Source organism: Nanorana parkeri, unplaced genomic scaffold (genome assembly GCF_000935625.1).
Source record: "Nanorana parkeri isolate BGI_ZX_2015 unplaced genomic scaffold, ASM93562v1 scaffold175, whole genome shotgun sequence".
Lineage (NCBI taxonomy): Eukaryota > Metazoa > Chordata > Amphibia > Anura > Dicroglossidae > Nanorana > Nanorana parkeri.
In genome coordinates, this window is record NW_017306443.1 from 81,994 (window position 1) to 108,471 (window position 26,478).

General features: G+C 40.0%; 1 protein-coding gene across 1 annotated transcript in view; it reads right to left on the minus strand.

Moving 5' to 3' along the window:
- CDKL5 (cyclin dependent kinase like 5) overlaps nt 1-26,478 on the minus strand; it is a 275,410-nt gene that overhangs the window by 43,928 nt on the left and 205,004 nt on the right. Inside the window, exons 8-10 of the mRNA XM_018554842.1 lie at nt 22,866-22,925; nt 17,028-17,118; nt 4,947-5,136 (exon numbers count right to left, since the gene is read on the minus strand). Of these exons, the coding sequence (XP_018410344.1) occupies nt 4,947-5,136; nt 17,028-17,118; nt 22,866-22,925 (341 nt within the window). The remainder of the gene's footprint in view (nt 1-4,946; nt 5,137-17,027; nt 17,119-22,865; nt 22,926-26,478) is intronic.

The following is a 26,478-nucleotide window of genomic DNA, read 5'->3' on the forward strand; positions in this document are numbered from 1 at the left end:
AGAGCCAGCCAGAGCCAGCTGTGTCTACCCTCTCCATTGAGTGCTGAGGAAACATAGAGGGGAGGGGGGAATCCCTGCGGGGACCAGTGAATGACAGTTACGGCTCTCTGCAGGGAGAAGACCATGAGCAGAGTGATCAGCGGTTTGTGCTTGCTCAGCTCACGGAACGTGATGGACGGAACGTGATGCTTGCAGTGTAACACACTGCTCTAAGTATTGGGAAGAGTACATTTTTCTCTCCCAATACTTCTCCTTTAAGAGTGGATACCATGACAAGTATTAGCTATTAATCCAAATATGTAAACCGTTCCAATCTATTATTATTAAATATGTTTAATTTAAAACAAAAGTATCAGTAAACTTAACATTGGGTTTTCTCCAATGCTAGTCATATGGCTTGGTCCCTGTTGTTAAAGGGCACCTGAGACTAGGTTATGGACATTCAAGTATTTCATTAGTCTTAACATGTAGTAAATTAGCTTTATAACAAGCCCTTACTGACCTATGTAGCAGTAGGCATTGTGGTGCAATTCTTCCTCACAGTTCATAACAGAGGCATGGCTCATCTCACATTGCTTTGTCTGGCAGTGGGAACTCTGAAGCCTGCCAGTCTTCTAATGCAAACAAACAGATGCATTCCAACTTCAATGTCTCTGTTGTGGTCTTTCAGGATTAAATGCACCAAAGTGCCTCCAACTACATAGGTCAGCAAGTTTTGTTTTAAAGCCAAACTCTGGGAAAAATATTTTTTTACACAGCGCACTGGCTGTGTAAATTATCATGAAAAAGCTGCATGTTATGTGTGTGTGGGGGGCTGCTGCAAAGTTTAAACATCTAACCTTGCAGCATGCTGTTTCCTACACAAAACATAATTCTTCCAGGACCCCTAGTCTCTATACCCTTTCTAAGTCAAAGATAAAAAAAAGGACTAAAGCCAAAGATTTCCCATGACAGCCAGGAAACTAGCATTAGCAGGAAAACAAGGACAGCCTACATTTTTCTTTAGTTACGCTTTCTTTGGTAACGCCAGTATCTTAATTTCCCATCTGTTAAACTGATTACTGATGTTGAATTTGAATAGGTCTACTTTTATTTCAGTTTATATACACTGCAAAGGTAGGCTAAGGTGCAGTCCAGAGCCTTCACAAAAAAATTGTGTTATATGTAGACTCTTGGATTTACTATAGGCTGGTGAGAAAATTAGCTCTTCTGTTAAATGAGTTGTAAAGTTCCAGTATATACTCAGGGGCGTATACTCTGAGGCTGGGTGACACCCGGAGCGGTTACCGGGTGTCAACCCGCCGAGACGTCACCGCGCGGCGATCTTCTGATACCTGCCGGCAGAGAGAGGAGGGGACAGTCACCCGGCGGGATAAGGTATGCCGCAGGGTCCCCTTCTCTCTCCTCTCTCAAGACTACATAGCCCATAATGCATTGCTTCCAGCAAGCAATAATAATGTTACATTGTTCAGCCACTGAGTTGTAGTTCAGAAGGCAGGCTCTATGAGAGTTGTGGCACAAGGAAGTTCATATTCACAGGGATGAGTGAAATTGTGTCAGTACATTGAGGAAGTACAACCTATGGGCATTTCCAATAAGTTTACACACTTCTAGATTGATGTGGTTATTAGAAGTGGGAGAGAACTTATGGAAAGTCAAGCTAGAAATACATATTTATTTTGTCGTTTTTGACCATAGAAGCAGTGTATCCAAGGATGTAAATTGAATTAGATCATATAGGAAGGTTCCAGCACTATATAATTGTTAGTAAATCTAATTGTAAAGAGATTGTACAATCAAATAGTAATGTGCTTGTCCAGCATTAGAACACAAATAAATGAATATTTTGCAATTCCCATCACTCTTCTAAAAAGTAATGTTCTTGTCCTTAGCAAGCTGCATTATTATGTATACCTTTGTTTCTTGTATATCATAATTATTTGAACTCCAGTCTTCAGACTGTTTTCAATGTACCCAACAGTTTTGATAATTAGTAGTTCATGTTATCAGTAATGGAAGTTGGAAGACAGCTGGATTAATTAATAGTCCAGAATAACTTGTTTATGATAAGGCAAATGCACACTGAAGACATGTCTGATTTACAACCCAAGGACAGCAGAAAAATAATCAGTTCAATGATTTTACAAATTACCTCTTTAAAACTGAAGGCTATTAGTGCAAAGTAAAATGATGTTGAATTTACAACATGGCTGGTTTCCTGTCTTATATGGTGCAATAGCCATATAAGTAGCCTGTTTCTGAGCTGCTAATTTACCCTGGCTGTTGCCTGAATCATTTATGAATTATCTTGCTTGCCAACAGTCCATTAACTTTCCCAGCTCAGTTTGTATTTTATGGACTTCCCTTCTACACACTGATTCATTAGCCCCTGTCCCATGCAATGTCAACTGTTGGCAATTCTGGTGACCATGACATGAAAAAAAAAAAAACCCATAGTCCTTGCATCCTGATTCAAACTGAGTGGTTCTAAGGCTATATGTCTTGAAGAGACCAGTCCTACAACAAGTAATGCACAGGGACTGCAGGTGGCTTTTTTTTTTCAAAATTCCAAATTAAAATGGTCATGTGTGTCATACCAGCCACATGCCTGGCCCCTAAAATTCTGCCATCTACCGTGCAATATATATTTTTTGGAATCAGGTCGTTTTTATTGAACTGTTTGCATTAGATAAAATACACGCACAACTGTAAACTGCAGTCACATATAGTATATATAGCCACTTCTTTCACACAAAGAACATTCTCACCATAACTTACAGTATGTAACTAGCAGAAATATAACACTGTGTAAAGGGAAACAGTTTGTGAAGTGTACACCCCAAAATCATATGACAGCTTTGGTTTTAAAACAGGGTTGTTAAACGGTTTCAAATGAGGGATGCACGAATTGAGTTGATATCTTACCCACTGTGTATGAGAGTCACTCATAAGTGGTAAGTAAGGCCAATGATTTCCCTAATAGAAGAAATGCATGGGGGCCAAACCAGGTGTATTCAGCCATTCTGACCAATTTCTTTTTTTTTTTTTTTATTTGTGTTGTGGGCATGTGTGCAAGTAGACCAGACCTTCCATTTTCAAGTTATAATTCACGTAGGTTAACCAATCACCCACAATGGTAGGAAGTGGGGAAACTTTTGTTCATGTTTTAAGTTTCCTGGCCAAAAACTTATTTAAAACTCCTTGTTGCACCTGCAAAATCATTAGAGCACAAAGACTACTCTTTTCTTCTGTGCAAGGAAGTCAGACCCACACAATACCACCCAACTATTCATTCACTCATTTGTGGTAATTTTATATTTACCACAAAAAGTTAATGACATAACTGCTACATTTATAATTTACCTTTAGAAATGACAGTACATTTCACCTGAACATTCATAATTCCGTATACTGCCTATGTGAGAAAGTTAACTTTTTTTTATCAATGTATACCGAATGTATCATTGTATATGCAAATTGCAAATTAAAAGTATGTTGCTGTAGCCTTATTGCACAATAAATCAGAGGAACTGGTAAGAGTTTTCCACAGTAGTGTGTCAAAACGTGTAATTTATGGCTCATATAATAGGTTTGGAAGGCAAGGAAATGGAAAAATTGTGTTCTGTTGAGGTGCACAAGCAAAGGAGGGGGAAAGATGCAGACCATCACTGCATACATTTAATTTAAAACTTAAAAAGAAGGGATGTGGTATCAAGGTCTTGTTATCCTTGTGGCTTGCAGTAGGAAAGATTTGTGTATGAAAAAAATCTAATACCGCAGCATTGGCATGTGAAGACAGAAATTCACGCTGTAGATTAAATATCTTTGTATGTTTCATGACTCCTTCCTTGTCAAAACAGTATATACTGGTTCTAGCATATTTTCCATTGCAGGAAGGGTTAGTCTTTGGCACAGAGAATCCCAATTAAAGAGAAATTAGATAAAGAAGGGGTTAGGTTTACATTATGGAGGGTTAGTACTGGGGTTGACTATAGCGGTATGGGGGTTATTGTAAGGGGGCCTTAGAGCAGGATATACTTCTCTGGGTCAGAAGCTCTGCATCAAAAGTAATCAGAAATAAAAATCATGTAATTTACCTGGCTGACCTCACTTTACTTTAAACTCAGAGCTGCCAACCAGATATGCCCTTATTTTTAGTCCTGCTGATTCAGCAATTTAAATATCACTCCCCCAGCAGCAAGCACAGCCTCTGCACAAAGCCCCACACATGCATTAACACTGGAAAAACTGTATCACAATGTAGATGCTGGTGTTTTGCCACTGTCATTGCTGGCAGAAGACAGCATGAAAACCATAAAAAACCTTACCTCATGGAACCTCTAGACAATGATCACATTTTGATCCATGACCACAATGACCATTTTAACTGCTATTTTAAAGGCATGAAATTCAGTTTTTAGATTCTCCAAAGGATGAAGTTTAGGTATATTATGGATGTGCCAATACTTACCAGATTGCAAACAGTAGGGGTATAAAAGAAACCTCAGACGTTTAGGTATGCACATTGTGAAAAAAAACCATGATTTTTCAACAATAATTCTAATTGTGATGTATTTCTCTTATAACTGATTTCACTAAAGAATATTCTATGTGCACCTTGGGTTTTGCATCACTTTTTCTTTTTCTATTACTAATAAAAGAATGAATGCAGGTTGGTTTTATTCCCACCCACTTCAAAGTTACATAAAAATTTGGATGACAGTTTGTGTTATATAACTTACTGATCAGTGAAAGATGCACGGAGAGGTACATCTACAAAACATTTATTTCTGGAAAGAAGAGAGTTTAAGTAGTTCTGAATGCAATAAAATAATTGACTGGGGGAGAAAGTGTTCTGTTCTGTAAATGCCACCTGAAAAAGTATTAGTGATCATCTGCATATTTTTCATTGTAGGACATCTGAGCATATTGCTCACTACACTCACCCGCATCCCATGAAACCGAGGGTTGCTGTAGAACAGCTTCATTTGCTCTGGAGGAAGAGGTCCTAATACTTTCTGAATTGTGAAAAGCTGATCAATTTCACTTTCTCCAGGAAAGAGTGGCTGGCCATCGCTAAGTTCTCCAAGGATACAGCCCACAGACCACATGTCAACGGCCTTTCCATATGGGGCTCTAAAAAAAGGGAAAAAGAAAAACATGTTAAGAGCTGTCATTTATATTTTCAATCTTATTTATAGAATATCTCCAGCTGTCCATTTGAAATATAAGCTTTTCAAGCCCTTTGTGTGTGGCGCTCCAGACAAAGCATGACTTTTTGAGCTACTCCAACAAGGTTGGTGACATTTAACTATTTTCTCCACATCTGAAAAATTAAAGGAGCTGTCTGCATTGCAATATTGGGTTCAGGCACTGTTTAGAGTGATCTCCATTGTACATTATATTGGCTATAAAATAATTCCAACTGTATTATACACAGGGTGAGATTTATAACCCACGAACCTACTCAATTTCTGGTGCCTTAAAGTGGTACTGCCTTTCCAAACAAAAACCTGTATCCCCCTCCTAACCAAATATTGAATTGGTATTACTGGCCTCAGATGCAAATATCATAATTGTTTCAGTGACATTCCCAGATTTTGTTGGCTTTATTGGGTGCTTAGAGTTCAATTTAAATGTCTGTATGTGCTGTGCTGCTGTAGGGAGGAGAGGGATCGCCATCCAGCTGTACCACATGAAACAAAGTTACTTTTATAATGTATGGTGACATATTTTATATACTAGCAAAAAAAAGAATGTGGGGGGGGGCAAAAATGAGGGTGATTTTCTGAGAGCAGTCATCCTTCAGGGTCAGGCACACTATATGCTGCTTTAAGCTACCTCTGAGAGTAAATGCAGGAATATACAGTATATATTCTGTAATGCAGTAGTTGAAGGGAGCATATACATGGTAACATCTCTAATAAATAGATGATCAGTACAACAGCACAGGAATTCTAGAGACTGTGTGTATACTAGTAACAGTTGCATGAATAATGTAATGTGTACCTAGTGTATGTTATCACTGTGCTTTTGTTTCATATATGAGTGTACACTCACTGGGTAGGGCAGTCATCTGCACTCTTCAAAACCATCTATTCCCAGACTAATAAAACACCCACATCCCAATATTCCCTGGGTCAACAACGCCCCTTATAAAACCAATAAACAATATACACGATATCTCAGTAATAAGGATAGTCAAGCCATGAATTGTGTAATACACTACATCTTTATTAAAACGTATGAAAAAACTATCAAATGGGTCCTGCCAATGACCATCATTAAAATCACTGTATTACATCCACAATTATTGCTATGAAATTGTTCACAATAGAATACAGCTGCAGAATCAAATGACAGTAAAGCTCTATTCTCAAACAACTGTTACAATAGGCTCAATTCACAAAGGTAATAAATCACATAACTAAAATAAACATCTTTAACCATGTGCTAAATCTTTATGAATTGAACCTATAGTCAATGTATCTACAACAGTGTAACAGTGTGGGGATATTTGGAGGACCCTCTAAATCCAATGATCAAAAAAGTACACCTCCTAACATACTTGTACCTAAAGTACTTGACATTTTAATTCTAATCACTCTCAAATGCAGTACATTAGATGTCATAGTACTCACTCTAAATACAAAGGTACAATTAAAATAAAAACCAATAGCGCCAGAGATGACCACGTCACTGAAGAAAAATAAATGCAGAAGTTCTACAGGTTGCTGCCCCACATCAGTCAGGGAGACTGTAATATCTGATGAGAAAACAAAAACAAGGGGCGCCTTCCCTAGTGTAGATACATTTTTATTTTATAAATGGAAAAAGTGGAATGATACTCACAAAAGAGTAGGTAACACTGAGCCTTCAAATCAATGGTTGATCCTCAGTCTTGGCAAAAAACAAGATTTAGACAACAACAAGCATTAGAGAGCTGCACAAATAGTGGTTTCTATGTGACAGCACAGTATGCCTGGGTTTACACGTTCTGAGGAAGGGGGCGTGGCCACGGAAATGTGTAAACCCAGGCATACTGTGCTGTCACATAGAAACCACCATTTGTGCAGCTCTCTAATGCTGCTCTTGTTTTTTGCCAAGACTGAGGATCAACCTTTGATTTGAATTCTATACTATATCCAGGAAGCAATGGTATTTAATTTCCTGTAGAACATTTTATTTGCCCGCAAAAGTCCTTTGAACCCATCTAAACTGCTCCCTAATTCCAAGCACAGTGAATGGGTGCTCTGGTATGCAAATGAGTTAGAGGAGGTAGGCTAATGGCTGGCCCAACATCTTCTACTTTAGTAGTGGTCCTTAACATAACAGGCAGGTTCAGAGACTAACAGCCAACATGTTCTACTGTACTTTGACAACAACCCATACTTGAAGAGGTGTGGAACACTTGTGAATAAGACAATCTATATTCATATAACTCAGGTTTTACAGAATTTTGGGTGGATCTCACCTTCTGTATGTCAACCTGATTTAAATAACTACTTTTAAAGAATGCAGCATCTAGAAAATCTGGTGCACACAACTTTAAGGGCACAAAGATCTGTGTTCATGGGGGACCATAATAACAGTGTAATGAAAGTGGCACAAGACAGCACTAAGTTGAAATATAGTCATGTTCACTTGGCTACTATGGTTTAAATTGCCCTTAAAATGTTATAAGTACAAAGAGAGGAGACGAAACTCTCTTGGAAGTTTTCTGCCTTCAGGCTTGTTCGATTTGACTTAGAAAAGAGGTGTTTGTTATCAAATCAAAGAAAAATTTAAATCAAGATGTAGAGTAGTCAGGCACCGCAACTGTTATTAGCTAGGTTGCCAAGCTTTACAAGTGTAAACAAGAGGAGTGAAAATACTTCTTCTAAGATCCCTTATTTAGGCAAGACTTTCAAAGTTTCTAAAAAGGTGCAATTAAACTGCACATAACAAGCTTTGCAGCAAAACTGGGTTAATTAAGTCAAGCTATTCCAGCTTGAAGCAACTGCTTGTTCTAGTTTCTTGAACACTGAACAAACCTTGTTTTACCTCTATAGGCAGAGTGCACAGGTAAATGCTCAACGTACATGTTTTCCTTTGCTTTTACACAGTTTGCAATTATGGAGTCAAAGATATCAGGGTGAGATGAACTTTGAATAAAGTGTTATGAATAAAGACTTAACACTTGCTCATTATTATCCATGTTAAAAAAATGTAAAGCCTAAGAGCCATTATTCCATTATCCAATCTTCAGAAAGTGATGTATTATCTGAAAGCTTGTTCAGATCACATGCAGTCAATCTTGGCCTTTTTTTGACTGCAGATACCACAAACAATTTTAGCCCTGCACAACTGCTTTATCCAATTAACCACTAGAGGTCATTTTAATACATGCATAGCAATGGTGCACCGGGGGAAATGGGCACAAATCCCCCATAGGCTATTGTTGTTTGTAACACATAAGGTACAGCACTAAAAGCATTTCCATCGCCTTCTTCAGCATTTAGTCCATACAGCAGTACACAGCTGTTTAACTGTTATTGATGGTCCATAAAAGCAGTCCGTTCCCAACGTCCTCTGGTAGAGTTAAAATTGAGCTTGTACTACTGTAACACTGTTAATTCAGCATCAGTGCTCGGGCTCCTCGGCGGCCATGGCAGCTCCCTCCACCCACTTCTGCTGCTAAAGGCTTAGAGGGAGACTGCACTCCTACTGTTGGCTGGCTGTGTAGTGTCTGCGCGGAACCTGAAGAGAGAACATGCACGAGGTGGCTGCTGGAGGAATCACCTCAAAACGTGCAGGCAACCCCGCTGCTCCCGCCCTCCCACCACCAGGAGACGAAGAGGGCAGGGCACCTGAAACAGGAAAGGAAAAGAGTCACTGCAATTCCCTGTTCTTTCTGTGTAACCTCTGCACTGTTACATTCCGACCTCTACATTACACCGCTGACCTCTGCACTGCGTACATACTGACTTCTGACCTCTACATTACACCGCTGACCTCTACATTACAACGCTGATCTCTACATTACACCGCTAATCTCTGCACTGCCTACATACTGACCTCTACATTATACCACTGACCTCTAAATTACACCGCTGATCTCTGCACTGCGTTACATACTGACCTCTGCACTGCACTACATACTGACCTCTACATTACACTGTTGACCTCTGCACTGCATTAAATACTGACCTCTACAATGCATTACATACTGACCTCTACATTACACCGCTGACCTCTGCACTGTTACTTATTGACCTCTACGTTGCATAACATACAAACTTCGACATTACACCGCTGACCTCTGTACTGTGCGTTATTTCTGACCTTTGTACTGTGCGTTACACCACTGACCACTCTACTTTGCTTTATTACTGACCTCTGTACTGTGCGTTTTTACTGACCTTTGTACTCTACGTCACACCGCTGACCTCTGCACTGTGCATCACACCGCTGACGTCTGCACTGTGCATCACACCGCTGACCTCTACACTGTGCGTCACACCACTGACCTCTGCACTGTGTTATTACTGACCATTGTACTGCTGACTTATGCACTGTGGTCACACCGCTCACCTCTGCACCGTGCGCCACACCACTGACATCAGCACAATGCGTTATTACTGACCTTTGTACTCTACATCACACTGCTGACCTCTGTACTGTGCGTCTCACCACTGACTTCTGCACTGTGCGTTATTACTGACCTTTGTACTGTGCGTATACCACTGACCTCTGCACTGTGCGTCTCACCGCTCACCTCTGCATTGTGCGTCACACCGCTCACCTCAGCACTGTGCGTTATTACTGACCTTTGTACTCTACGTCACACAGCTGACCTCTGAACTGTGCGTCACACCTCTGAACTGTGCATCACACCGCTGACCTCTGTACTCCGAGTTATTGCTGACCCCTGTACTGTGCGTCACACCGCTGACCTCTGTAGTGTGTGTTACACCAATGTACTGTGCATCACACTGCTAAACCTCTGTATTCTGCATTACACTGCTGACCTCTGCATTACACCGCTGACCTCTGTACTATGCATTGCACTGCTGACCTCTGAACTGTGCGTTACACCATTGGCCTCTGCACTGTGCATTACACCACTGATCTCTGCACTGTGTGTAACACCACTGACCTCTGTACTCTGTGTTACAGTGCTGACTTCTGCACTGAGAGTTACGCCACTGACCTCTGTACTATGCGTTACAGAGAGGACCTCTACAACTCTGCATTACACCTCTGACCACTGAACTATGCATTACATCACTTACCTATGCACGGCAGACTTCTGCACCCTGTGTTACAACACTGACCTCTGCACGACACCACTGACCTCTGCATTATAAATTCTTCACAGAAAAAGCAGAAGGGGAGCAGAGCAAGACTGGGCAAGAATTCTGGGTGACAGAGTCCTACCTAGTGTTATTACACATGATTATTGGACACCTACAAAGTCCTTCAAACTAGGGATGCACTGATACCATTATTGGTGAAACTGCCCTGATACTAAAAACCGATGCTTTCATTTTTCAAATTGATTCGGCTGTGTTAGATCCCACTTTTGCTGGGGACCTCGCGGCAGCCTTCTGGGGAACCACATTTTGCCTGCTTACAGCTCTTCCGCCGCCCGCACATCTCCCCCTGCTGAGACCCTCCTCACCCCTTCTGAGACCCTCCACACCCCTCCTGATACCTGTATAATGTATTGCTGGGATTTGTATTCCTCTATAACCGATGCCATTCTGCATTGCTGTATAATGTATTGCTGGAATTTGTACTCCTCTATAGCTGTTGGTATTATTCTGCATAAAACAGAAGTCATCAACTTGCGCAACTAGATCGATTGTTTATGGACTATATTTTGATAGTATCAAATGAACTCCAGTTATACTGGTAATTACTCTAGAGAAGATGCATGCACCGATCCTGCAGCCTGGTTGGTTGGATAGGGGAAACATCCATGTAACAGCACTGTGAAGAAAACATAGGAAACCGGCGCACCGATCTAAGTGCAGTATAAAGTGACTATTAAAAAAGGTTAATGCACTTACAGGATATTAAAAAAAACATCTCGCCTGTCACGCATCAGATGAAAGTTCCATCTCAGCCGCTGGTCCGAGATTGCTATCAGGATATGGAGAGAGCAGAGTCCAGTTCAGTCCAGAAAGATTCCACGACGCCTGTGCTGGAAGACACAGGTCTGATCCAGTGGCTGAGCACTGCTGTGGCTGGTTCTCCTCAAAGCAGGGTCACAGCTGCTGAGTACTTCCGGGTCGCCACGTGTCAGGTATTGCTAGGCAACGCGCTTTAGAGGTTCACCTCCTTTGTCAAGCCTAAGGGTGGAGTGGGCAGAGTCCTTTATATAGGGGAAAGGGGGAAGCATTGAGCGCTTTGGCAACAACTAGTGGGAGGAAACCAATAGTGGTAAATTGTTGCCAGGAATGCCTCATGGGAGCTAATTGTGCCCCTAGCTATGCCAATTTAACTATGGGCTACTGGGAAGACCTCTACATCTGGCACAATAACCCTTTTTTGTCCCATATTGTTTTTTATGGCCGTTACATAGATGACAGTATTATCATCTGGGATGGCGACCATAGTGCCATCACTTCATTTGTACAATACTGCAATATTAACAATTTTTTCTTTCACCCATGTTGAAGATCCTGATATATTAATATTTTTAGACCTGGAACTTTACCATGATGACCAAGGGAAGATTCTTACCAGAAACCACTTTAAACCCACAAGTGGGCTCGCAGGTGCTATTATTCTGCATTGCTGTATAATGTATTGCTGGGATTTGTAGTTCTCTATAGCTGTTGGTATTTTTCTGCATTGCTGTATAATGTATTGCTGGGAATTGTAGTCCTCTAAAGCTGGCGGTATTAATCTACATTGCTATATAATGTGCTGAGATTTATAGTCCCTCTACAGCTTGGAGTCAGTGGCAGAACTACCAGGGCCATCCTGCATTGTTGTATAATATATTGCTGAGAATTGTAGTCCTCTAAAGCTGATGGTATTAATCTACATTGCTATATAATGTGCTGAGATTTATAGTCCCTCTACAGCTTGGAGTCAGTGGCAGAACTACCAGGGTCGCAGCGGTAGTGTAGCGTACTGATGAGGCATCCCTCCGCTACCGGTGTGCTATAATTTTCCTCAACCCAGAAATGTATCTACCGCGTCACTTCCAGGTGCGCATATGCATGAAGAAAGGGGCCATGAAAAAATCTGATTCGGATGATGCGGCCCCACCGTAAGTGACGCAGTCGAGAAAATTTATGGGGTCAAGAAAAATTATAGAACACTGACTTTGACACTGTCCGGCTCCTCCCCCTATCCTCACAACAGCTCACAGCCTAGAAGTCCGGCGGCCTACATTGGGTGAGAGTGCCTAAGTACCGGACATAGAGCGGAGTAAGGCCAGAACCATGTAGGGACCCCAGCAGGAGGAGAGTGCCATCCCCCAGCCAGTCGCCCCTTTCATGGACTTCCTAGTGAGTCCTCACATCACCCAAGCATTCACACTACCATTACATGGATGGCAAAGGTGGCAGGTGGGGGCAGGGGAAGAGTCGGAGGGGGGCCAAGTCGTTGCACCACGAGCAAAGGATGACAAATGCATGATCAGAGGCTACCATAATTGGAAACATGTCAAAACAATTAGTAGATCCAGAGATATAGGTAACTTAAGTTATAAATAAAACTCTAAAAAAACAGTTTTTCCTGTAAAAGTCAACATGTTCTTTACAGTAATGTGATGTCTGGCTTCACTGGCTCAGGAGGGGAAAAAATCAGTTCCAGTTTGGCTTGTAAAGGCAAAATGGAGTAACATTGTTATCAGCTTTATTCTTGTGAGTGGTGTTAAGTAACAGATGATTAAAATGTACATATAGCCAAAACTTAATTTTGTTTTATATCAAACACAATGGGGTCTATTTATACCCAATTTGCAGAGCCATTGGCCCTACAAATCTTTCTGAACATCCATTCTTTGCAAATAGGAGCAAAAATAAACATTCTTAGGGTATATTTTCTGTTCAGGTGGAATGCATGTAATGCAATAGTGCATTATGGCCACTAGATTGAGCTGAGGACCATAGGAAATAAATACATATCAACACATCTAAGGACTGTGTGAGGACACTACTGTATATTACAGTTTTATTCTTGGGTTTGATTATATTTTAAAACAGTTGTCCTCATAAACATTCTCCTGTCTGCACGCATCTCTCATTTTGTCCTTTCTCCTGCAGTTACATAGGTGCCTGTGAGTAGAATTTGGGGCCTGCACTTATACTGCTGGATCATTGCATCCAGAAACAGTATCTACAATTTAAAGGTGATGTTCATGGAGGTGTGCACAACTATGAACTATGTTGTAATAATAAATATCCGCACTTACGCTGCCTTATTTACTCTGACAGCATGGCATCCCTGCCTTCTATACTTAAGTAAGTAATCATATTGCTTGTCATATTACTAAAAAGTGACCCTATCAGGAAACTTAAATTAGCCAAAAAGCTCTCCCTCCAAATGAGTTCTGCTGCCTCCGCCACCACATTCTGCTCCTTTGAAGTCTACTGAGAAACCAATAACTTTGTGAGTGTTGAACTCTGGCTCCCCTACTGCACAATGTGTCCTGTATTGATGTGAAGGTTGATGGGAGGAGCCGCTGAACGTGGCAAGGGACCACAAGATCACTTTTTAAAGTGTAAGTGTCTTAAACATGGGGGAAACAATACAATGTTCAGGATTGTGCTTAGTTACATAACAATCATACACAATATTTTCTCATACATAATAGCACTTATTTAAGCTAGGTCTTTATAACTACTGCTGTATATGACAAATATATGTATTGCTCATGATAAGAGGTTTCAAGAGGCTGTTAAAAAACCCGATAAGTATATGTTACATGAATGAAAATACAGCATAGTCAAAGTGAAGAGAGAAGAAGCTACAGAGAAGGAGGGCACCAATGTTAAAAGCAGGTGGAAGGTTTCACAGAGCATTACCAGCTTTCTCTATATCTCTTCCCATCATAACAGCTACACCTGGTTTACCAAACTTTCCAAACCATGACCTTCTACTACTGGCGATGTAATAAGTAAACAAAACTGAGAAGAGTTTACACAATGAATACGTGGCAGTTATATTTTACATTTTAAAAAATGCTAAGAACACAGCACTGAGGGCAATAACAAAAAGGAGCTAGCGGTTTACTTTTAACTACTCTTTCCTACTCTATCTAAAAAAAGGTGTGGGCTGGAGTTCCACTCCATACTAATTTTAATATATGATTCCATTTCTACTTTTTCAGTTTCACCTTGAAAAAAACATGGCTCATTACTCTGGAAATTATATGGCACGGTGTGATTGGAAATGCTAATCAGTTAGCTACATTTTGGGAAAATCCCCAAATTGAAAAGAACAAAGTTGGCAGATTTCCTGGCTTTTTTAGACATGCTAATTAATTAATTTGAATTCTAATAATTTCTTTCACTAAATGATTCCAGAGACTGCATGACAAGCTGAACCTCATCAAAGGTAATTTAAACATTTTTGGAAGTCCTGCTTTTACTCTTTAAAGTGACACTAAACTCAGGACTTAAACCTAAAAAATGCACTCAGGTACCTGAATATTAACACAAATGTATCTTATTTGTGTATCACTCAGATGTAGATCCTCAAATAATCTCTGAATTGGTGCTGACACTGTCCTCCCTTCTGGTGGGTGACTAGTTTTGTTCCCCATGGTCCCTGTGTCTGTTGTAAAGTAGCCATTGCCCCACGCTTGCTCATGTGATGGACTACAATCTCAATAGTCATAGCAATAATATGCTGGTATGCACAGCATATGAGCACATTATGGCAGACTTCATGCCAAACCAAACCTCTCCAGCACTGCCTTGCTGGCGCTTCCATCTTCCCCCCATCATTTTCTGGGTTTCGTGTCTTTAGCCACATCATTGGCCGGGCCCCATGACATGACTCCAGCACATGTGTAATGAGAGTTATTTCAACTCGGCATGCTGGGTCTGTAAATGGAGCTGAGCATATGCAGCTCAGGGTACGGAAAAAACAAATTGCTAAATGGGAGCAAGAAGAGGAATTTTTTACTTTACTTCCACTTTAAAGTGGAAATCCGGTTTTGTTTTGTTTTTTAGATAGGAGAAGGATAGCTTTATGCTTTGTCAGAATTCAATGCTGTGTTTGTCCTCAGCAGGAACGTTTACTTTTACAATCTCTCAAAAGTGAGGGAGACAAACGCCTCATTCACACGGGGTATTCTGAAATCTACTTATTACACCATTCCACTGAAGTTAATGACCGGGTAACAGCGGCCACACCTGTAAGCGGAAGTCAGCATGTAGTCCAGATGGTACAATTACATGCGGTTTGGAATAGATGATTGTCACTGGACGTGGGATAGTACATCCAGCAACAGAAATCTATTCAAAACCGCATGTAATTGTATCCTATACAAATACATGAGGACTGCAGCTTACAGATGTAGCAGCTGACATCCTGTCATTTACTTGAACGGGCACAGCAGCCGCATCTGAATGAGACATCTAAGATTCCTGCCGGAAGAATCCGTAGGTTCCTGCCACGAGCATCCCAGATCGCCCGGTTTGAATGAGGCCTAATGGAGGATCTAAACCCTTTCCCGCTCTATCCAAAATAAGTGTTGTCTGGAGTCATAATTTAGGCGTCCTCTACTCAAGAATATATTATTTCCAATAATACGCTATATATTGCAGTTCTATGGTTCTAAGGTGGAGGCTCACTCTAAACCTGCCATTTCCATGGCTTTGATGTCTCAGCAGAAGGAATTGAAGCTTATCAAAATCTAATCTATTTTGAACAGGGCTGCATAAACAAAACATGAAAGCATTGCCAAAAAGTAATGTATGTAAATCAGGGGGTTTTCTCAGTAGTATCACTAAAGTCTGTATCATGTCAATCACTGTGCACATTTCTTGTTACCTGTGCTGCCAATGATGATATATAGCAACATAGAAGAAGGAGGAGATACAGACCAGTTGCAACAGTTAACTACTGACTAGATAAATACAAAGGCCAACCCCGGCTATACCTCCAACCTTGTCTTAAAGTATCACCTTAACCATCCCCTCCGCTCTTCCAAAGACCTCCTGCTCTCTAGCTACCTCATCAACTCCTCCCATGCTCACCTCCAGGACTTTTCTAGAGTCTCTCCCATCCTCTGGAACTCCTTACATCAACCTGTCCATCTATCTCCTACTCTTGACTGCCTTTAGGCGATCCCTAAAGACTCATCTCTTCAGGGAAGCCTATCCCGCCTCAAAACTAAACACTCAACCATCACGTTCTCAAACACTTCATCCCCACACAGCTACCTCCTCTTGTAACACTTGCCCCTACCTTTTAAATTGTAAGCTCTCACGGGCATGGCCCTCCTTACCATCTTGTCTTGAATTGTATTGTGATTGTAATGTCTTCCTTATATTGTAAAGCGCTGTGCAAACTGTTGGTGCTATATAAATCCTGTATAATAATAATAACCAGTAAAATGAAAGTTAAAATGCAACGCACTTTGCCGCCATGTTTGTGTTTGGTATATCTACTGTGCATCCCAGTTCTAGATTGGACAGGGTGACCATGTTAAACGTGAGGAAATGTCTGAAGTTATTCAGTCAAGAGGAATAAAAACAAAGCAAAGTTTTAATCTAATGCGTTCGTACTTTGGGCTCCCAGAAACACAATTTGTGGTATCTAAATTTTCACATTACAGATGTTTTTTTCAGTTCACAGAGAAACCTTTCTATGCACCCAGGCCAAAAACAAAAGGGAAAGAGTCCCAGAAAATCTCAAGTTAATCTCCAAACCCCGGTGAAAGCCCTGTCATAAAAAGTCTGAAAAGATCAGATCCACGCTTAAACAGCTAGACGTTTGTCTCATACATGGCATATAAGAATAATTTGTGTACACAGATATTTGCCATGTATTATGAAACATATTGCCGTACTCACCCGAGAAGCAGTTCAGGTGAACGATACCACCGAGTGGCCACATACTCAGTGTAATTTGCATTGCTGCCTTCAGATAAATTCCGGGCAAAACCTGGCAATATAACATAGCAGACTTAGCAAAAACAGGGCAATAATACATCTACAGTTATGCACTTCACATATAAGGAGTCCTTGTTAACGCTAATGTCACACTTGCAACAAACTAGCGATCTTGTCATTGGTGAGAACTCACCAGTGGCAGGATTGATTTGGAGGACATGCGGCAATAAAACATTCATCTGGTGGCATGTGCCACTTCCTCCCTGGCTGGATAAACTAGGCATCACTCTTTTACCAATGACTTAATGTATATTTCCACTTTGCAGCCAAATTAGAATAACACCTATTTTATATTTGGGGTGCCAGTAGTTTGTGCTCAATGTGCTGACACAATTTCAATTAGCCCTGTGAATATGGAATTCCTTGTGTTACAGCTCTCACAGTGTCTGCCTTCTGTACAAGTCAATGTCTGAACAATGTAACATTATCATTGCTTGCTGGAATCAATGCATGATGGGATATGTCATCGTGGGAAATTGAGATTGCATCACATCAAGCAGCAGTATAGAGATGCAAAGCACACTGGGAATCCAGGAAGTTGATGAAAGTTATGGACAGACAGAAGGCAGCACTCACTACATAAAAGGGATTTTTTCAAGTAAGATTTGATTGTATTATCAAAAATAAACTAGTATGTATTCCTATTACAATGCTGATGTTATAAAAGGATAGTTTATGCTGGGACTTTATGCCTTTAAGCTACAATCCCAGATGTCATCAGCAGGTGGCACTGAAATCTAAAATCTGTTTTACGGCTCAGTAAAATTTTGAAGCTTTTGAAGTGAACCACTCCATATTATTACTCATTTATGTGAGATTAGTGGATTTCCTTATAAACTTCACATTCCTCTTAACAATTTGAGTGCGGCTGTACAGGATACAGGAAGCTAAAATGATGGCAAATTAAAAAGCATCTCAAGTAAAACAACAAACATTGTAACATATTGCAGCTAACCAGTCCTTAGATGTGGTGACTGCACTAGTTTCCTTTTTAAGGTTATTTTGTTCCCTATATTTTAACTGGTCATCCTGCCAGTAGCACACTTCCTGTCCTAGGGTGATGATGTTCTTAATGAATCAATACTTGAATTAATTGCGGTTATTTATGACTGTTTGGAGTTTAGCTTTAATATCTAGAAAATCGATTTGTTGTAAAATTCAATCTCAGTTTAATGGGACTTTTTCAACTGTTCTAGGCAGCATGCCAAATCAAAAGACTATTAAGATCACCAAGCCAAAAAAGAAAGAAGAAATTGATACAGAACTTGTCAAAGAGATCAGACTGATATGATATTAGAAGTTTTAAACTGCTGGATAAAAAAGTGAAATCATTTTAATCTAAAGATCTGAAATACACAGCTTTTTAAATGTGTACTGGAACAGTTGTATATAATCTGAGCAGAGAAGTAAAATGGAATAACTAGAAAATTGTGCCCGTTCTTAGAATGGATAATTCAGAATGCTGTGGTTTATTTAATTGTAAGTGTAAGTTTATAATACATCAGTGTAAACAGCTTAGCATCAGCTAAAGCTTTCCCTTACAACGGCTAAAGCTTTCCCTTACAACGGCTAAAGCTTTCCCTTAAAGTGACATTAAACCCTCAGATTTTTTTACATAAAACAATACTGTAATGTGTGCCTTATTGTAATCCATGGTTGTTTCCCTTCTCTTTGCTGCTCTTCCTTTTAAATCTGTATCTGTTCTCATGCTCTGCAGAACTTCTGTTTTGCAGCAGACTGCCTTGTCTCAGGAATGGATACACGGTGTCTGTGTATAGGTTTCTATAGGCTTGTAACCTGAGCTAGCACTACAGGAAGAGGCCCTGAGCTGAAAAGGGAAGTTCTCCCCAAGCATGAGAAGACATGAGGATTTAAAAGGAAGAGCAGCAAAGAGAAGGGAAACAACCATGGATTACAGTAAGGCACACATTACAGTATTGGTTTATGTCACTTTAAGGTAGGTCTCTGAAGCTTGTATCTCAAAACAGTCTAGAGATATAAAGTATACAGGAAAGTAATAGGAAAATATAGTAAAAGTAGTTACTATTAGATGTTTATTATTAATACGCCACATAAGAAAGATATTAACATTATTAGATGTTCAAATGCTGCCAGACCATGCACACATCCACGGGAAGTTTGCACAAAGTGTCTACAGGACGAGCACAGTGTAGGCTAAGAAAACATGAACAAAGTAAAATAAACTGTATTATTTTCTATTACAAAAAAATTGAAGCTCAGTTTTCCTTACAGTGCTCCAAACAACTGAACATTCTTTTATGAGCAGAACTAGAAATTCCCCCTAGCGGCCTCCACTCTCTTCTAACAATGCTTGCCAGAACATTAAGTTGTGGTGTTATAAACTATTGTTGTGCTCTGAATGTACATGCCCTATGTGCTATGTGTGCTCTGACTGTGTTGTATGTCTATTCTTTGTCTGCCTGCTGAGCTGTGAATGGTGTGTTGTATGTTCATGTGCCCTGTTCATGTGTGTTTATCTGACCTGACATTGCATGCATGTGTGTGTTTGCCCTGAATGTATGTCTGACCTAGACCTGTCTGTATGACTACCCTGTATGTATGTGTGTATGTCTGACTTAGACCTGTGTGTGTGTGTCTGCCCTGTCAATGGGTGCCTGCCCTGACACTTTGTACATATTTCTGACTTTGTGTGCTTGTATGTGCATGTGCATGTGTGTGTATGTGCCCCAACACTGTGGTGTATGTGCCCCAACACTGTGTGTGTGTGTGTGTGTGTTTTTGTGCGCCTGCCTCAACACTGTGTTTGTGTGTCTGACACAAAATCCAGAAGAAGTTAGGAAACATCAAGAAGAAAGTTGGTGTAAGTAGACAAATTATTCACAGCACATTACCTATTAAAATCAACATGCTAGTACTACTTGGAGAAAAGAACCCAAAGCAGAAATAATTACAGTAGCTGGAATCCATAAACTGCAGTTAATTGTAACATCAATGTAACTTATTTATATATCATTCGGCTGTAGATCCTCAAATCATCTCAGAATTTGTGCTGACACAGTCCGTCCTTCTGGAGAGTAGCTACTTTGGTTCCCCGAGGGTCCCTGTGTGTATTGTAAAGTAGCCACCGCTCCAAGCTCGCTCCCGTGATAGACTACAATCTCATGTTTAGTTTAGTAGTTTGTATTGAGATTGTAGTTTGCATGGATCAGCAGGGGATCTGTGCACAGATCTCCATCTCATCCGAGCAGTACAAAACAAAGGTCAGTTCTGTGACGTTTGTGTCCGTTCAGATATTTCTCAATCCTGTGATAAAGGAAAAACTGAACTAAACAAACCCATGTTAGGTCTATGGGCACGCGATGTGAATGGATGTGCATACATTAACATCCTTTTACCTCCAATCCGTCCTGTTTAGGTCCAAAACATCTGAACTCTTTTCCATTTTTTTTCGGACCAAGACTGGCTTGGAGGTAATCGGCTATGTATGCTTGCCCATACACTAATATTGTGCTTCCTATCAGGTTTGCCTGAAAAATTGACAGATCTGATCACAATGGCCGTATGAAAGTGGCAGTCAGTGCCTGATGGTAAATGTTTTTACAGTATGTCATCAAATAATGGAGTTCTTCTCGTTATGTATTGTTTTCTCCTTTAAACATTGCCATATCTTTTGATAGCCCGTTGAAGGTGTTGACTTATGACTTACAAACTGATTTATGGAGATAAAACAGAATTGGTTAATTATTTATTGCAAGCATGAAAGTGTTTTCTGCTTTCAGCAAAATAGGAAAAATATTCAGATTTAACTTACCAAAATCACAGAGCTTTAAGATATCAGTGTAGCTAATTAAGAGATTCTCAGGTTTGATATCTATAAAAAGAGAAACAAGATAGTTTAGAAGTCACATAATTAGGTATGTATGTATGCATTTACAAAAAGGCAAAACTAGTTATTAATAGCTTAGAAGCTGCACAGGTTTAAAAAATACCCATAAAGACAAAATTGTTGCTTTTTGGTATTCAGTCCTTGATGTTTAGGTATATCAATGCATTACACCAATGTGATAAAAATACTGGCCCAACATTCCCTAATGACCATTTAGAATACCCTTCTCTTTTTTAAATAAACATTTCACTTGCACACAAAAAATAGTAAATGCAAGAGCAGCAGAAACATTGCACAAACATACTGTATGCTTTATAAAAAACAAAGTTATGTATTTATGTAATAGACTTCTGGTTGTTTATTACACCCACTGGCTAATTCCTTCTGTTGAAAATTCAGCTATGTGTCAAATAATGGGGAAAGAGGCCAGCTAAGCAGTGCGTGCCTGAAGCTTCTCTTTGACTCATGTGATATCTGCTCCGTCTCCTGTGCAAAGAAGATATCTGCCCCATCTCCTGTATATAGAAGATATCTGCTCCACCTTCTGTGCATAGAAGATATCTGCTCCATCTTCTGTGCATATAAGATATCTGCTCCATCTCCTGTGCATAGAAGATACCTGCTCCATCTCCTGTGCATAGAAGATATCTGCTCCATCTCCTGTGCATAGAAGATATCTGCTCCATCCCCTGTGCATAGAAGATATCTGCTCCATCCCCTGTGCATAGAAGATATCTGCTCCATCACCTGGATATAGAAGATATCTGCTCCATCCCCTGTGCATAGAAGATATCTGCTCCATCCCCTGTGCATAGAAGATATCTGCTCCATCCCCTGTGCATAGAAGATATCTGCTCCATCCCCTGTGCATAGAAGATATCTGCTCCATCCCCTGTGCATAGAAGATATAGAAAGTTGGTGTAAGTAGACAAATTATTCACAGCACATTACCTATTAAAATCAACATGCTAGTACTACTTGGAGAAAAGAACCCAAAGCAGAAATAATTACAGTAGCTGGAATCCATAAACTGCAGTTAATTGTAACATCAATGTAACTTATTTATATATCATTCGGCTGTAGATCCTCAAATCATCTCAGAATTTGTGCTGACACAGTCCGTCCTTCTGGAGAGTAGCTACTTTGGTTCCCCGAGGGTCCCTGTGTGTATTGTAAAGTAGCCACCGCTCCAAGCTCGCTCCCGTGATAGACTACAATCTCATGTTTAGTTTAGTAGTTTGTATTGAGATTGTAGTTTGCATGGATCAGCAGGGGATCTGTGCACAGATCTCCATCTCATCCGAGCAGTACAAAACAAAGGTCAGTTCTGTGACGTTTGTGTCCGTTCAGATATTTCTCAATCCTGTGATAAAGGAAAAACTGAACTAAACAAACCCATGTTAGGTCTATGGGCACGCGATGTGAATGGATGTGCATACATTAACATCCTTTTACCTCCAATCCGTCCTGTTTAGGTCCAAAACATCTGAACTCTTTTCCATTTTTTTTCGGACCAAGACTGGCTTGGAGGTAATCGGCTATGTATGCTTGCCCATACACTAATATTGTGCTTCCTATCAGGTTTGCCTGAAAAATTGACAGATCTGATCACAATGGCCGTATGAAAGTGGCAGTCAGTGCCTGATGGTAAATGTTTTTACAGTATGTCATCAAATAATGGAGTTCTTCTCGTTATGTATTGTTTTCTCCTTTAAACATTGCCATATCTTTTGATAGCCCGTTGAAGGTGTTGACTTATGACTTACAAACTGATTTATGGAGATAAAACAGAATTGGTTAATTATTTATTGCAAGCATGAAAGTGTTTTCTGCTTTCAGCAAAATAGGAAAAATATTCAGATTTAACTTACCAAAATCACAGAGCTTTAAGATATCAGTGTAGCTAATTAAGAGATTCTCAGGTTTGATATCTATAAAAAGAGAAACAAGATAGTTTAGAAGTCACATAATTAGGTATGTATGTATGCATTTACAAAAAGGCAAAACTAGTTATTAATAGCTTAGAAGCTGCACAGGTTTAAAAAATACCCATAAAGACAAAATTGTTGCTTTTTGGTATTCAGTCCTTGATGTTTAGGTATATCAATGCATTACACCAATGTGATAAAAATACTGGCCCAACATTCCCTAATGACCATTTAGAATACCCTTCTCTTTTTTAAATAAACATTTCACTTGCACACAAAAAATAGTAAATGCAAGAGCAGCAGAAACATTGCACAAACATACTGTATGCTTTATAAAAAACAAAGTTATGTATTTATGTAATAGACTTCTGGTTGTTTATTACACCCACTGGCTAATTCCTTCTGTTGAAAATTCAGCTATGTGTCAAATAATGGGGAAAGAGGCCAGCTAAGCAGTGCGTGCCTGAAGCTTCTCTTTGACTCATGTGATATCTGCTCCGTCTCCTGTGCAAAGAAGATATCTGCCCCATCTCCTGTATATAGAAGATATCTGCTCCACCTTCTGTGCATAGAAGATATCTGCTCCATCTTCTGTGCATATAAGATATCTGCTCCATCTCCTGTGCATAGAAGATATCTGCTCCATCTCCTATATATAGAAGATATCTGCTCCATCCCCTGTGCATAGAAGATATCTGTTCCTTCTCCTGTGCATAGAAGATATCTGCTCCATCTCCTGCGCATAGAAGATATCTGCTCCATCTCCTGTCTATAGAATATATCTGCTCCATCTCCTGTATATGGAAGATATCTGCTTCATCTCCTGTGCATAGACGATATCTGGTCTATCTCCTGTATGTAGAAGATATCTGGTCCATCTCCTGTGCATAGACGATATCTGCTCCATCTCCTGTGCTTAGAAGATATCTGCTCCATCTCCTGTCTATAGAATATATCTGCTCCATCTCCTGTATATGGAAGATATCTGCTTCATCTCCTGTGCATAGACGATATCTGGTCTATCTCCTGTATGTAGAAGATATCTGGTCCATCTCCTGTGCATAGAGGATATCTGCTCCATCTCCTGTGCTTAGAAGATATCTGCTCCATCTCCTGTGCTTAGAAGATATCTGCTCCGTCTCCTGTGCTTAGAAGATATCTGCTCCATCTCCTGTGCTTAGAAGATATCTGCTCCGTCTCCTGTGCATAGATAATATCTGCTACATCTCCTATATATAGAAGATATCTGCTCCATCTCCTGTGCATATATGTTATCTGCTACATCTCCTGTGTATAAAAGATATCTGCTCCATCTCCTATACATAGATGATATCTGCTACATCTCCTGTGTATAGAAGATATCCGCTCCATCTTCTGTGCATAGCAAATATCTGCTCCATCCCCTGTGCATAGAAGATATGTGTTACATCTCCTGTATATAAAATATCTTATAAATTATCTGCCCATTCACATAAGAATGGAGATTAAATGGCTGAAAGGACACATTTCTGAAGCACTTTTGCGGCGACCGACACCAGTTCCCAGGGAGCAGCAGCCATGATCTTGGTTTAACCACTTCAAGACCAGGACGTACAGGGGGTTAAAGAGTAACTCCCCTTTCATTGAGAAAAAAATCCTCTGGGTGATCAATGTACCTTGCAAGGATTTTTACCAAACTTTGTTGCATATTCTGACCTTTTTTTCTGTTCTGAAGAAAAAGCTGTTTGTTCCAACATGTGCTTTACAAGCTGATTCCTGAATGGGAGGGTCTGCGTTCATTATAATCAGCAGGTGGGCTTCCTGTGTTGTAATGAGGAAAGGTGCAGTGTCTGTATCCCTTTAGTAGTAAATAACCCTTAGGGAGTATCTCACCAGAAATTAAATTCCTATTGCCAGGGATGCCTAAAATTGTATTGTATCTTAGTGGAGTGTATGTTAAAATCAGTGAGTTAATCACAAAAGCAGGAAGTGACATTTCTGGGGGACCAACTGTGTACCATATGGCATTGAATATTTTGACAGTTTTAGAAAATTACAGCTACTACATTTTTAAAAACATTAAATTAATTGTGTACCAATTATATATATGCTATATTTGTTTTTATAAATACTTCTTTTTTTAAATTGGAGTTTTGATTTAACTGCAGCGGAGACAATTCAGGTCACCAGTTTGGCTAAGCTGTATGAGAGGGCTGTGTAAATGACAGGGTTGGATAGAAATACAAATCCTTTGGGAGGCACAACAGTTCCCATATATGTATTTTAAATTTTAATTTAGCTGTTTGTCTGAGTTTAACTGTTTAGCAGCATTTCAAGTCCTTATTTATAGTTATTAAATAAATAAATCTTTCATGTAAGATGATTTATGTTTAGGTTTTTTGCGTATTTAACTTTATTTGTGAAGGAGGATCAATATACACCCCAAAGTAATTGGCAAAGTAGACAAGTGTTACACATTCTGTCAGCTCTTTGATAAATGTATGTGCCTAAGGTGATTTGGCTAGGATGAGCTCTATAGCTAACTCAATTACCTAACCAATAAAGAATGTAGCTCACATTTTTTTAATATATTTCATTATTTTTCTGTGCAGTGTCATCTGTTCTCACTTTTGTAATTTTTTGGCTGTTTGGCTGTTTTTGGACATTTTACTATCGGTTTGTATATTTTCTTTTCCGACTAAATTTTTATGCTTCGTAAGCTCACAAAAACCCATAAAAATGCAATTTCTACAATGTTATATCTCTAGGTGAATTGCCCTGGAAAATACCTCTACATTTCCACTTCAAAAATTTACTACCTGTTTCCAAGTAAAGATGCCCATACACCTGCCGATTATCGTATGATAATCGCGAGTGATCCCGCGATCGTACGATAATCAGCAGGTGTGCGACCATTTCTACTGTACGGTCGCAAGTCTTTTGTCTTCCGAGCACGCTTGAAAACGGGTTAGTGGCGTGCTCGGAAGACAAATGCCGAACGTGCCGTGCAATGATCAGCATTGCGATCATCGCAAGTACGATCTGCCTGTCCAAGATGGGGATATCGTACGAGATTTGAATTACCTTACAACCATCGCACAACGAAAGTCGTGCGATGGTTGTAAGGTGTATGGCCAGCTTTTAGACTAGAAATGCAACTTTCAGAGAACTTGTCTCAATATCTACTACAAGATAAAAAATGTAACTTTACAAAGTGAATATGCTTACATACGATCTCTAAACAAAGACTGACCTATCTAAAATGTCCATGAATTTTCAAGCTGCACTGCTGTTTGATTGTCTTTGAGCCAGCCTTTCTCAACTAAGAGGCATGGTACCCCAGGGTGTATTCAGGCTTCTTCAGGGGTGCCTCAAAATTTTCATACAGTGTCATGTCTTTCCATGTTGCAGGCTGGCCACCAACACCATGGAAAAGAATGACACTAATACAAGGAGGGTTGGATCCATTCAGAAAAGCATCTACATTTTCTTTCATCCTGGCTTGATCCACCTACCTCCATCTGCCATGCTGCAGCTCCTGATATGATGGGGGGACTCTGATATTAAGGGGGGGGGG